The sequence below is a fragment of the Mchenga conophoros genome, linkage group LG1 (assembly GCF_057382185.1).
Source record: "Mchenga conophoros isolate Kocher_MC1m ecotype Shallow Benthic linkage group LG1, M_conophoros_male_GT1.1, whole genome shotgun sequence".
NCBI classification, from domain to species: domain Eukaryota; kingdom Metazoa; phylum Chordata; class Actinopteri; order Cichliformes; family Cichlidae; genus Mchenga; species Mchenga conophoros.
This window is the reverse complement of record NC_140526.1, coordinates 28886579-28899237: the sequence shown is the minus strand read 5'-3', so window position 1 is coordinate 28899237 and position 12659 is coordinate 28886579. Positions and strand designations below refer to the sequence as shown.

The window sequence follows — 12659 nt, the reverse complement described above, 5'->3', positions numbered from 1 at the left end:
ATAGGTTGATCTAATGACTGTTTTCTTTTCTTTTTTTTAATCCATATTCGGGAGAACACCATCACTTATTTTGAGTGTAATATTAATTCATTTTCAGGACTCTTAAGTACTCTAAAAGAGAGCTTAATCAAACTTTTGACAAATTATCTAAAAATAGGGTATTAATATGGTGGGCGCACATCAGAAGATGAATCCAAAGGCAGCCTTAATGAGGTTAAAGTAACATTTAAAGGCTTAAAGTAACCACTGGAGCATATTGAATGAGTCTGCTATGTTTTTACCAATTATATGTCATATGCATGCTCTGTTACATATATGCTCATACACACGTGGTTTCTAATAATCCGTCAATGAGTGCCAAGCAATTCCTGTGAGCCAAAAAGTCATAGTTCAGAAATCTCTGATCTGTCTCTGACTCAGTTTTTTTCTTCTTTTTTATATTTATCTGGCCTTGGCTCTGTGTGATGTCAGTGATAGCAGATGTATGGTCACCTCACAGCCAGATCAGAATAAAATACAAAAGCCAAACCTGACTGCTGTCCAAATCTATTCTAGTGAGGTGAGAAAATCAGAAGAAACAGACATAAAGGGAAGCGGAAGGTGGCTGAAATGAATAGCTTGTCTCAGGCAGATGATGAACTGAGAGGCTGTGCCGAGGCCTAGTAAAAGGTGAATAAGGATCATTTCTGAACTGTGAATCATGAAAAGCTGCTTTAGCAGAGTTCAAGAATAAACATTGTAAAAGAAGTTGTAAATTAGTATAGGTATCCTCTGTGACATCTTCATGAGAGTTCCATATTACGGTTTGCAGTTGTAAAGCATATGATATTCATGGCCAGTACACCATGGATGAGGTCACTGCCCTCCAAAAAAAAAAAGTTTAAAGCTTGCCAATGGATATGTTGTAAATGTATAACAGGTTCAATAAAGAAAAATTATAACTTTGTGCGGTCATGTAAACACACTATATTTGTCTCATTGCAGCACAGATGAAGCTCAGACTATAGAACCAAAGGATGCAGAAGGTTGACTGGCTCAGCGTCCAGGCTTGGCTGCTTTTTTATTTCTTGTATCTTGAAGTTTTATTCAGAATTAACACAATTTCCGAGATCCAGTGAATCTTTATTTCTGTAACCATTTACTACCTGCTAGTTCTTCACAACTACACAGAGTGTTATTATTTGCACACCTCTTGATGCAATGCTGAGACATTCACATGCTATTTTAACAGTATGTATCGAACACTCTTTCTTTATTACTTCCCATCACATATAATGGTGATGAAACCCCATTACATGTTTGTGCTGGGAAGCAGAATGTCTTGCACCTCAGACCCAGATTGGAACTCCCTCCAGCTAGCAGCCATCCATGAAATGAGAAAATCTATAATGCACTTAATTTTCATCTCTGTAGATCAAGGTAGTGTCTCTTAGTGGTACTGGAGGGACTAGAAACACTGCATCAACCTTCATCAAACCCTCCTGCAATATTCAGACATACAGTACCTATTACTCACCCTGTCAAACACCTACTATACACATTCTTGCACAATTCCTTCTTTTTTGCTCTAAATACATTCTTATCTTCACACATAGTGTGCTGCAGCAGTGGAGTCTCAGAGACCTCAGTATTCTTGGCCTGCAAACCAAAGTCACTGAACAACATATCTGGTACCAATTCCCTTTTTCCTAATAATCTAAAGCAGATATCTTCCATTATCTCAAAATAAGATGCAAACACGTGCATTAGTATAAACAGGTTAGACTGCTTTTTCAGTCACTCATCGAGACTTCATCCTGAAGGAATGCACTCAAGGTTTTAGTCACACTTCCTCTCTGCAATCTTAAAAAATTTCAAAAACAAACAAAAGAGAGCATTTTTGGTAAAGTCTCACAGGATTTAAAGCTCGTGGATGGCACTCTGGGTTATGTAACGGTAGTCATTGGTGAATTTGTTTCTAATTTACACAAGATTACGACAGCGTAAATTATAACCTGGTGTTGAAGGTTAAACTGTAAATGTAACTCTTTTGATGGAGGACTTATGTTCTTTGTAGGACCTATTGCTAATCATCAGTCATTATGACCAGTCCATGAATGCAGAACAGCTGTAAAGTCTGACACTTGAAGTTTAAAAAATGGTAGTCACCAAATGCTAAATGGATAGACACATACGACACGATGAGTGTGCCCCGCCATTGTTGTTGACACTGTTTATGCGTATGTGTCACATTCTCTCTGGGCTTCTGCCTCACAATATTCTGTTCTGATGTCCTGTGTGTCATGGTGGCTGGCAGGCAGGCCGTGCTTGATGATGTCAGTGTGGCTTAAATAACTAGGCCAGTGCCATGATGGTAGGTTGCATATCATCCCCCACAGATCGTTCACATCATTTTTCTACAAACAATGAAGGAGAGTGTTACAGCCGATATGTAAAAGGGAGTTTAAGGGGGAAAGAGGATAAACAGCATTGTGCTGATGCGTTCTGTTAAATCTCATCAGTGAGATGAATTAGAGCAGATAAACAGATGTGGAACAGTTACACTGAAGCTCAGTCAGGTCTTGCTCACCTCCCTTTGTTCTCTGTTAAATGGTGCCTGAGTGAGTCTCAAAATCCAAAAAGTACAAACAAGAGGCAGGACAGTTGCATGTGATCTTTTTATTCATTAGAACATTTCTTCACTGATTTTATATTATGCTTCCACAGTGTTATTGGACCACCTTTATTTTTCAGCACAGCCTGAACTCTCTCAGGCGAGCCTTTGTGTCATTTCTTTAGTGTTCAGGAGTAGTTCTCCAGGCTTTTTGAAGGACATTCAAATCTCTTCTTTGGATGTTGGCTGCCTTTTGTTTTGTTCTCTGTCAAGATGATCCCACACTGCTTCATAATGTTGAGGTCTGCGCTCTGGGAAGGCAAATCCATAACCGATAGTGTTTCTCTGTGTGTGCATGATTTTAATGCACCAGCGGTGTGTTTGGGATCATTGATATGCTGAAAAAGGAAGGTGCTGCCAATCAGATGCCTACAGATGGCATTGAATGGCAGCGCAAATTTTATTCTGTTTTTTCTTCGTTCATATACATACTATCCGCTTTTCAGTTAATATCACCTTGTTGGTGCAAAATAATATCAAACTGTTGTATTTTTCATAGCTTTAACTAAAAAATTGGAAGCTTTTGCAACAGGCTGCTAGTAACAAATTGCTTAAATATACAATTTAAAATGGGTTCTTAACAAACACAAAAGTGGTTCATCCCGTGGGTTATGTGCTTCTTTTATGCTTGAATGATCCATTGGTCAGTGGCTTAACAAACAAACAAACATGCGTTTAACACCCCAGGTACAAAAACTGGACTGAAAATGCATGAAAAGGCAGTCTAAAGAAAAAAATTGAAAGGCCTTGAGAAAACGTGAAGAACTATTGCTCAAAACCACTTTGAAAATTGCAAGATGTGTGCTCATTGGAAGCAAAATATCATGAAATAAAGTGTGACTCAAGACTTTTGTACAACACTGGAAATTCTAATGTTAAAGAAATTGTTTGTGACATTGAGACCAAAAGACAAATACATTATTTTACAAAACTGAAGTGAAATTAAACAGGAAAAGTCTCCGTTTGGATCATCTCTAGATTTATTAGCTTTTCTCTAAAGAAAAAGCAGGAGTTTCACTGAAACATTGTGCCACATGCATCCTAAAAGAAACTAACTACCTAACTAACCGTAACCAGTATGTCTGCAATCTTAGCCACCTTCTTTCAGCTGGCAGTGGCGAACCACAAAGGAGAAGAGCCACAGAGCTCTATGAATGTGTGTCTGATCAGTTATAAAATGCCCTCACTGTTGTATTTTAAATGTTTTCTGTCCGCAGTATACACATCATATTGTCTAAATTAAAACCCACCCTTTACCACTTTTGATTTAACCCGTTCAATTAGACCCCGGACCCTACATTTACAAGCAATAAATTGAAATCCACAAAGATGGAGTCCCTTAAATACAGAAGAGTGCTACTAGAACAGCTGAACAACATGACAGATAAAAGTACAGTTGATTACTGATATGAACTTTATGTCATTCTATAACATAGATAGGAGGGCTTAAGCACACACCTTTCTCAGTGAGAAATACGCCCAGTGATGCCTCGCACACATATCCAGCAGTAAAGATTTCCAGTCTAGGTTGAGCTATCTAGGGCTTTTCAGTCGTGCCTGGACAACGCTGTGAATGCGCATGTCAGGATCGCTGCAGAGATCCCGCTGCCTCGGCTCTCACGATTAATCGTCGGGATGGTGTTGACAGCGAGAGGCAGCAGGCGGCCGTTTTTACACGTTTAAATAAATGTCAGGACCTGATAAAATTTATTTATTCAAGTCCAAGTCAGGTTCTCCGCAACAACACCGTTTGTGGAGGACGACGTTAATGTTAATGATGGAATTCCCAGTCTCTGCTGCTAGATGGAGAAACCGAAAGGGTGGACTCGTTATAAATAATTAGAAAAAAGAGAGCCCGTCTGCTGCTAAAATAAAAGGAAAATGCATCTGCACCAGGTGCTGACGGGAGCTGTGAACCCAGGAGATTGCTGCTATTCGGTGGGAAGTGTGAACGACATTCAGTTCACGGTAAGATTTTATTTTGATATTGTTTGCTCAAAGATGACACCCATTGAAGCTAGCGACTAAGTTAGCTAGCTGGGTAGTTAGCTAACCAGCGTTATATTGGCTGGAAACGGGCTGGCTAGCGAGCTAAAGCACTGGCTAGCCGGGTAGTGTGCTAGCCAAACTGCCGCACCGAGTGATTCACAAACAGTGGGTTGAGACTACGTGGGGCATCCGTGTCACGAGCTCCTTTTTTAATTTACCGTGACAGTCAGTCACCGATAAGCAGGACCCCACGAGTACATGATCCGCTGCGGTGTTTGCATTAGCTATTTACGTGAAGGTTTTTGACATTATTCTCCCCAAGAAATTTTAAAACAGCCACTCAAATGACCTTTAGCTGCATCTCGTAACATTAGAATTACTGCAAGGGAATCCCTTTGCGCAGCCATAACATTTATTGGCAAATATTTGCAGTGGGATACGCGCCGGTGAAATTCGTTTGCAGTGCAGATTAGGGGCGATTTGTGTGTCAGGGTTTGACGACGTTGCGCACCTTCACAGAAGGAAAACGCTGTGTTTGGTGTGTTTGCAGAACTAGCTTAGCTTGCTCCCATTTGGCGTTAAATCCTCCTCACAGATCGTTAGCTCGCTGTCATCCTGGCATCAGCTGCGCCAGCCGTGACGTAGAGAGCCTTATATGGATACATGAGTTAGGCGGCTGAATGGCCGTGTTTTGTCACTGGGGAAGAGTATAATCAGAAGACATTTGCCATTGCTTTGACTTATAAATGAGTTACATTTTTCATGACCAAGTGTTTGATGTTCTTTAGAGGTTTACAGTTTTAGATGGGGCAGTCGGACATCAGTCACATAGACTTGATGGGTTTTTAGGCATCTTGATCAAACGCTATTATCTTGAGCTGAGTCTGCCTCTGTTGCGTGTTGTGTGTTAAAGATATGTTAAGATCTATCTCAAGTCGACCCCGAATACATAGACAAGTCAATATTTCGCTTTGTGCTACAGGACATGGCAAGAATCTGTAATGTCACAGTACACAGTCATCTTTCACCCCCAACAAATTGACAGGCTGAAGTAAACGTGCAGCAGAATCCAAAACTGTTGCTCTCTGTGTTGGTGTTGAATCGATAGCAGAAGAGGAATGATGACTTTACTGATAGCCTGATGAATGTACTTTATTTTGGCTTATTACAGCTGCCAGATCTGGGCTTGTTCCTGTTGCCTATTAATGAGGTGGTGTTTTGTCATTGCGTCTTTCAGTATCCTCAAATATGCGCTACAGCAAAGGACAAAGATGATTTTGAAGCTAAAGCATTGCATATCGCTTTGCCGAAAGGGCCCAGTTTCTGTGCCTGGTGTTTTCTTTCAGTGTCTGAGAGGGTATTTGAAGAGCACTGGGCTTCATGTCCAGCAAACACATTTACACTCCCACTGACCCTTAGGGCTCGGAGGCCAGATCCTGACAAAACGCACGAACACATACGTACATATCTAATCTAGAGCAGCCATGAGGGCACCAGCTTCAGCGTGGCGTCTGCAGTGTTTCATTCTAAACTATCAGCATTGACATATTGACAGAAATCAGAAGAGATATTTTTAAATAGAGTTGGAAAGTGAAAAACAGAGATGTTGCCTTCTCTCTGTGCAGTGGCCTGATAGATGGTGGTTATGTGCTGAGAAACCAGAACAGTTTGATCTATAAGTCGGAATTAAAGGGAACAGTACATATTTAAAAATATAATATTGGCAGATTTTTAATAATCACGTGTTGTTTTTTTCTGTCGTTAACTGTGGCTAACACACAGCTGTAAAGTTTGGTTAGAAAGATCATTTTCATGTCTATTAAAGTGATTCTTAAGCCTTAGTCGGTGTCTTAATATCTGTAAAAAGCCTAGTGGGTTTGATATGCAGATCTGCAGATGTGTGATCTGCTAAAAATAGAATACATCTGTAAACTAAGCACAAGGAGAGGAGGAGCACGTACTCCCTCCCAAAGCTCCATATTTCTGAAAATGTTCTTATAGTTACTGCAATAGAAGAAGGTGCTGCACATTGATCAAAGATGGATAGGATTGTCTAAGATTACATAAATCTTGGCCAAAAAATGTTTGTTAATTATGTATCTATGAAGAAAAAGTGTCACTAAAACAGGTCCCCTGTTGTTCTAAAAGCAACCTGCCTGGCTGGCTTCATTGATTCAGTTGAATATGCTATGACTACCTGAGAGAATGAAGAATGATTGAATCTAGATGTTGTATTTGGCATTAAAACATTCATTGTTTTCTTGCAATCTTGCTGCAGAGAACAGTAAAGACCATGCCATGTGACTATAAGTGGAAGAGTCAAAGTACAGGTCTGTGCCATACAATTCGCAAGGGTTAACATCTTACAGACTGATAGACTTACCAGGTTACTGCAAGTCAGAATTGATCAATCCTTTAAAGAAAACAATGCACCAAAAGCTTTTTATGTTTACTGTAAGTCCTGCTAGCTTGCACAAATATGCCACAGATGGTAGCAGCTGGGGCTTTGGAACATGATCACGTGATTATGTAAAAGTGGCATTTGATGTAATGAAGGCAGAAGTGATCTCTCACTTTGTTCCTCATATCTACTTTCATTACCACAGAACACAATTACATTCACTCCTTTATTTTAAAAGACATTAACAAATACCTCTCTGTCATTATGCAAATAGCATTTAAAATGAGACTGGCAAAATGTCCCTCGTTTCTTTAGCTCTTATCAGTAATAACACATGTTATAGATACCTGCGCTGTCTTTCATGAGAATCACGATTTTTTGGCTTAGAATTGAGATCACGATTCTCTCACGATTTTCTTTTCCAGTATAAATATTTATTGCACTTATTAACTGCACATCAACTTCGTAACAGTTGAAAGTGAACATAAAAACAATAAATAAACATAAAAACAACTAATGTCTCACGTTTTGTTGTTGCCGCAAAATGTTGTACTGCTTGAAATTCCGTCTCCACCGTTGCTCGACACTGCGTGTATAGAGCAGGTAGTGCAACAATAGAAAAATAGTTGCGGGACAGCACTGTGTAGCGTTTGTCTAGGGTGTTGATCATTTTCCTAAATCCCTCGTTTTGCACAGTGTTGATGGGAGCCATATCTTTGGTCAGGTGATAAGTGATAGCCTCTGTAATTTCTTTGTGCCTGCGGGAGTTCGACGGGTATAGGGAAGCACTGTATAAGGGTCCCGTTATTGATGTTTGGGTGGTTGACCGGGACGGATTTTCTCCTGTCACTTTCTCGTCATCCCTGACGTGCTCTCCGTTATTTTTTTCCCTGCTAATTTTAGCATCACATGGCACAGCTTCTGTATCACGTGGTATAAGGCTCCGCCCTTGTCATTTGTTGAGCAGGAAGAGTGAGCGCTTGTTTTGATGCAGATTACGTCCCGGATCAAAATTCGGTACAATCGGCATCTTCGTCATTTTTTTTCTTTTTTTTTTCTTTTTTAAATCGTTGTCATTTGGAAATGAGATCGCACATAAGTATGAATCGACATCGCGATTTTCTAACGATTAATCGTGCAGCCCTACTCTCAAGTAGATAGTGCTCAAAAATACATAGTTTGTATTAGAGCTGGGCGATAGAACGATAACGATATGTATCGCGGTATAACTTTTTCTCGATAGAAAAATTAAACTATCGCGATAGACCTCGCCGCTCTTGTCCTCTTTAAAAAAAAAACAAACAAACAAAAAAAAAAACAACCAATCCAAATTAAGTAGCGCAGAGCCGAACCAATCACAGCCGCAGCGTCACGTCACGTGACTTGTTACGTACAGCACAAGTGCCAAGCCGCACATGTGTATTTGTTTGGGAAGCAGCCAGCCACCGTACCGCCCGGGTAATGGAGGAAATGAGTGTGCCGACTAGAAAAATCAACCGAGCGTGACCGAAGAGAAAACAGATGATGGTTCCAATGCCGGAGAGATTGTCGAACGGAAGAGCCATAGAAGTTCCGTAGTGTGAAGTTATTTCGGCTATTTCAAGTCTGACAAAAAACAGAGTAGCGTGCACTGTAAATTGTGCCGAAAGCAAGTCTGGAAATACAATAAACTGGTGCATGCGCTACGTCCACACGTACCCGGGTATTTTTGAAAACGCAGATTTTTCTATGCGTTTGCACCTTTCGTCCACACGTAAACGGCGTTTTTCGTCACTGAAAACGAAGATTTTTAAAAACTCAGTTTTTGCATTTACGTGTGGACTAGAAAAACGGAGAAAACGCAGCGTCAAAGGTGTGCGCATTTTTTGACGTCACACTGTGCGCCACGTTATTGTTTCGGTGAAATGAATTTCTACAATACTGTTACTGTTAATTGTACTCTCTGCAGTGTTTAAATGCTTACATATACACACAGTTACTGTCCCTCCACACATACGACTCGGTTCTGCTTCTATGCCCCAGCTTTGTTTACTTTTTCCCACCGAGGCTTCTAGACTTCTGATTGGCCAACCTTTCTGCACGGTTAGGAATCTAGCGCCACCTGCTGCTTTGGCATGTTCATAGCAGCGTTTTCCTTCATTTCTGCCTTTATGTGTGGACGGGATTATTTTTTAAAACGGAAACGGAAAATCTCCGTTTTCAAAAATACCCGTGTACGCGTGGACGTAGCCTCAGTCTCTGACTGGAAGCGCTAATTCGTCATTCGGCTTTTGTCAGACTAAAGTAACTGTTAAAACTGTTTGAAAAGCTCAGCTATACAACAAGGAGAGATTGAGAATTTCCTTTTAGTTCTCAGTTTATTTGATATTGACAAAAGTTAGTCAGTTTTGTCTGTTCTTCTGTAAAACAAACTAAGATTTATTTTTAGAATTAATATTTTGTTTCTAAGTGGAATTGACAATTTAGTCTGTTTCGTTTGTTCTATTTTGAAACTTAAACGCTTTAGCGGCTGCCTTTTGTGTAGTTTGCAATATTTGCCTTTATTTATCTGAAAAAGTCTCATGTTCCTTAAGTACATCTACCCTGTTGAACGTATTATGGAAAAAAATATTTAAATAAAAACAAGGTGCTGATTATTTCACATTTTACTTGTGAGCAACGGCACATTTAAATCTTACAAATATAGTTATTTGGCTTATATCGTGATAGATATCGTTATCGCCTGAAATGAAAAAAAAAACATATCGTGATATGAAAAAATCTTATATCGCCCAGCTCTAGTTTGTATTTAACAGAAAACTGACAGTTTATTGTTTCTTTGCTTGATTGCAGCTCTTTCGTCAGTAGACAGACGATATTTATCCATTGGCGGCAACATTCTTCATATAAGCAGCTTATATGTCTGACAGGGAAGAAATGCAGCTCCATCAGGGTCACACTCGTTAAGTCGGTGGATTTAGAAGCTGTAGATACTTGAGTGTGATGATCCAAATATATTCAGACACAATCAGTGGCCGCCTAATTTAATCTTTTACTGAATCAAATTACTATCCTAAAAGTTAGCTGGGCATTACATTGATTAGACTTTTCAGCAAACGGTGGTGTTTGCAATAGACTGCCATTTAAATAAATGTACTGTTGACTAAGTCATAGTGTTTCACATCTCTTAGTTGATCTACTTTAATCTTAGAATCTGTCTCCCTGCCTCTCTAATATCCTTTCCCTTCTGCACACGAATAATGCCGTGCAGACAGATCAGAGGTAATGCTTGTCAGAGGCCAAAGATGCTATAGACAGGAGACGTGATTGTCTAGATGTGACCGTGGAATATCTCAGTCTTTAAAAACACCAAAATAAAAGACAAACCTGAGGTATAATTTGACCGAGAATCTCTTACCTGATGATGGTGACACTGTTGTATTTTTATGTTTTTTATCCATTTAAATCTTCTCTCTGTTTGTTACACGGTGCCAGTCTTTGTCATAGGGTAACGATACATGTATTTGTCCCAAACCAGTGTGGGACATTCAATTCAGAATGATTCCTTTGTTTGGTACACCATCTATTTGGCTCTATATACTCTAGAGCCAAGTTCCACCTGGATCATATTTGGCAGTGCATCAGTTGTCAGTTAGCAATAGCATGTGGATAAGCTTTGAAAGCTGAGCACACACTGCGATGATTATTAATCTTGTATGATGTGCTAACGCCATGTTTTAATAGTGTCTTTCCACACAGACTATCACACTACACAATCACAAAGCAGTACAAAGCACCATATATAACAAAAATATTATTTGCTTAGTACTCTATATTAAAATGCATCAAGTGTTGGCTTTTTTACCATGAATATCAGAATTAAATTTCTATTACTAAAAAATGCAGTCCTTTGTATGCCAACCCTCTATGTGGATTTGAGGATGATTTAAAAAAACAACAACGATGGGTCACCCTCTTTAACTTGGGTATATTTAAGCTCACTAGCTCCAGGTCCTGTTGTGTCTAAATGTGAATGTGAGGGTGCAAAGCAGTCCTAGACAGCGCGTGACGGTGACCGCTTTTAATTCCAGCTGTAATGTTCAGAGGGAAGTGTCGCAGTAAGAATGAAGTACACACTGCACCTCCCTTATTCCTTTCTACGTGTCACTCACATTTTAAATTATAGTATTTCAAGTATGGTCCTATGACAGTTTTCACTATAACTTCATCCCCTGATCGTCACTCAGTGTTATATAACTAGCTATAGCGTGTTTTGTGTGACCTAGTGGTTCTCAGCGTCTCCTCCTGTTCTCCTGAATAATGAAAGACACAAGCCGTCATCCTGACTGTACTGCTGCTGTGAGACCAGTTTGCTGGTGTCCTAGGTGCCGCTGTCATTCTGCTCATGTATGCCAGCTGCTGGCAATCAGCATCATATCAATTTACCTTCCAGTCGATGTTCCAAATCTTTATATTGTAGGTATTACACCGGGTCTGCACAAGTGTATAAAAATCCTTGCTGCTAGACTGTTGCTCATGCACTGTCTAAAACACAAAATGTAAATATTTTGAACATTTAATTTAACTTTTTAAGCTCCTCTTTGGTTTTATTTATGAATGAGACTGAAAGTGTGACAGTTACAATGTAATATTACTTAGTTTTGTGGCTCGCCCTTGTTCATCTGCCAAGATGAGAGCGAAAGCAGAAGTTTTGTTTATGAACGTTTGTCTGTTCAGCAAAACTGAAAAGGAAACAAAAAATGCACACTGTATGGACTTTACACCATGGATATCCTCCCATGGTTAAGTATTGCAGGTGGAAAGGAACTTGTCTGGAATTGGTTTTATTTGATTTGTATGAGAAGTAACTAAAACTAGTCTTACAGCAGTTATTCGGCAGTGCGATAGCATGCATATAATGGTGAATGTGATCAGTGAAATTTTTGTCTCATCAATGTTTATCAGTTTTCTTTAAATATTGTGTGAAATATGATCCACAAAATGTGTCTTAGACTATCTTAGATGCTGGGGATATGTGCCTCATATGCTTTTCTGTTTTAGAGCCTGATTGATTTATTGGCGGGATGATATTAGCTACTTTCAGTTCAATCAGTATTGGCATTTATAGCTGCTGACAAATGAAAATTAAATGAGAGATGGGAGAAACACCCTTCGAATATGTGGAGATTTGTCCACCAGAGGGCACTCTGCAACCTTCCTGTTTGCAACAGCGCTGAATGCAACAAAAACGATTAGTTATGTCTATAACTTCTGTTCCCTGAAGGAGAGGAACGAGGTACAACACATAAGTATGGGATATCACGCCCTCGCGTGTCCTGGCTGAAGAAACCTTTATTCACGCCTTTACGGCAGATGACGTGTGATGACACGCGCAAGGCCCCGCCCGCACATATAGCCGCTGCCATCACCGTCATCCCTCAGTTCGATAGCCGCTCTTCACCGAGCCAACTGCTCAGTGGGGCCACCCTGTGTTGTACCTCGTTCCTCTCCTTCAGGGAACAGAAGTTATAGACATAACTAATCGTTCCCTTTCAGTCGATTCACTCGGTACAACACATAAGTATGGGACCTATATACACGCCCCGCAGAGCAGCCACCGAACCGGAACGGGACCAC

General features: G+C 40.0%; 1 protein-coding gene across 7 annotated transcripts in view; it reads left to right on the top strand.

The window, feature by feature from the left end:
- The first annotated feature begins 4208 nt into the window (after positions 1-4208).
- dmxl2 (Dmx-like 2) overlaps positions 4209-12659 on the top strand; it is a 49050-nt gene continuing 40599 nt past the window's right edge. For all 7 annotated transcript variants that reach the window (XM_085273612.1, XM_085273621.1, XM_085273646.1 and 4 more), the window contains exon 1: positions 4209-4621. In XM_085273612.1, coding sequence (XP_085129738.1) covers positions 4535-4621 — 87 coding nt within the window. In that variant the 5' untranslated portion in view covers positions 4209-4534. The remainder of the gene's footprint in view (positions 4622-12659) is intronic.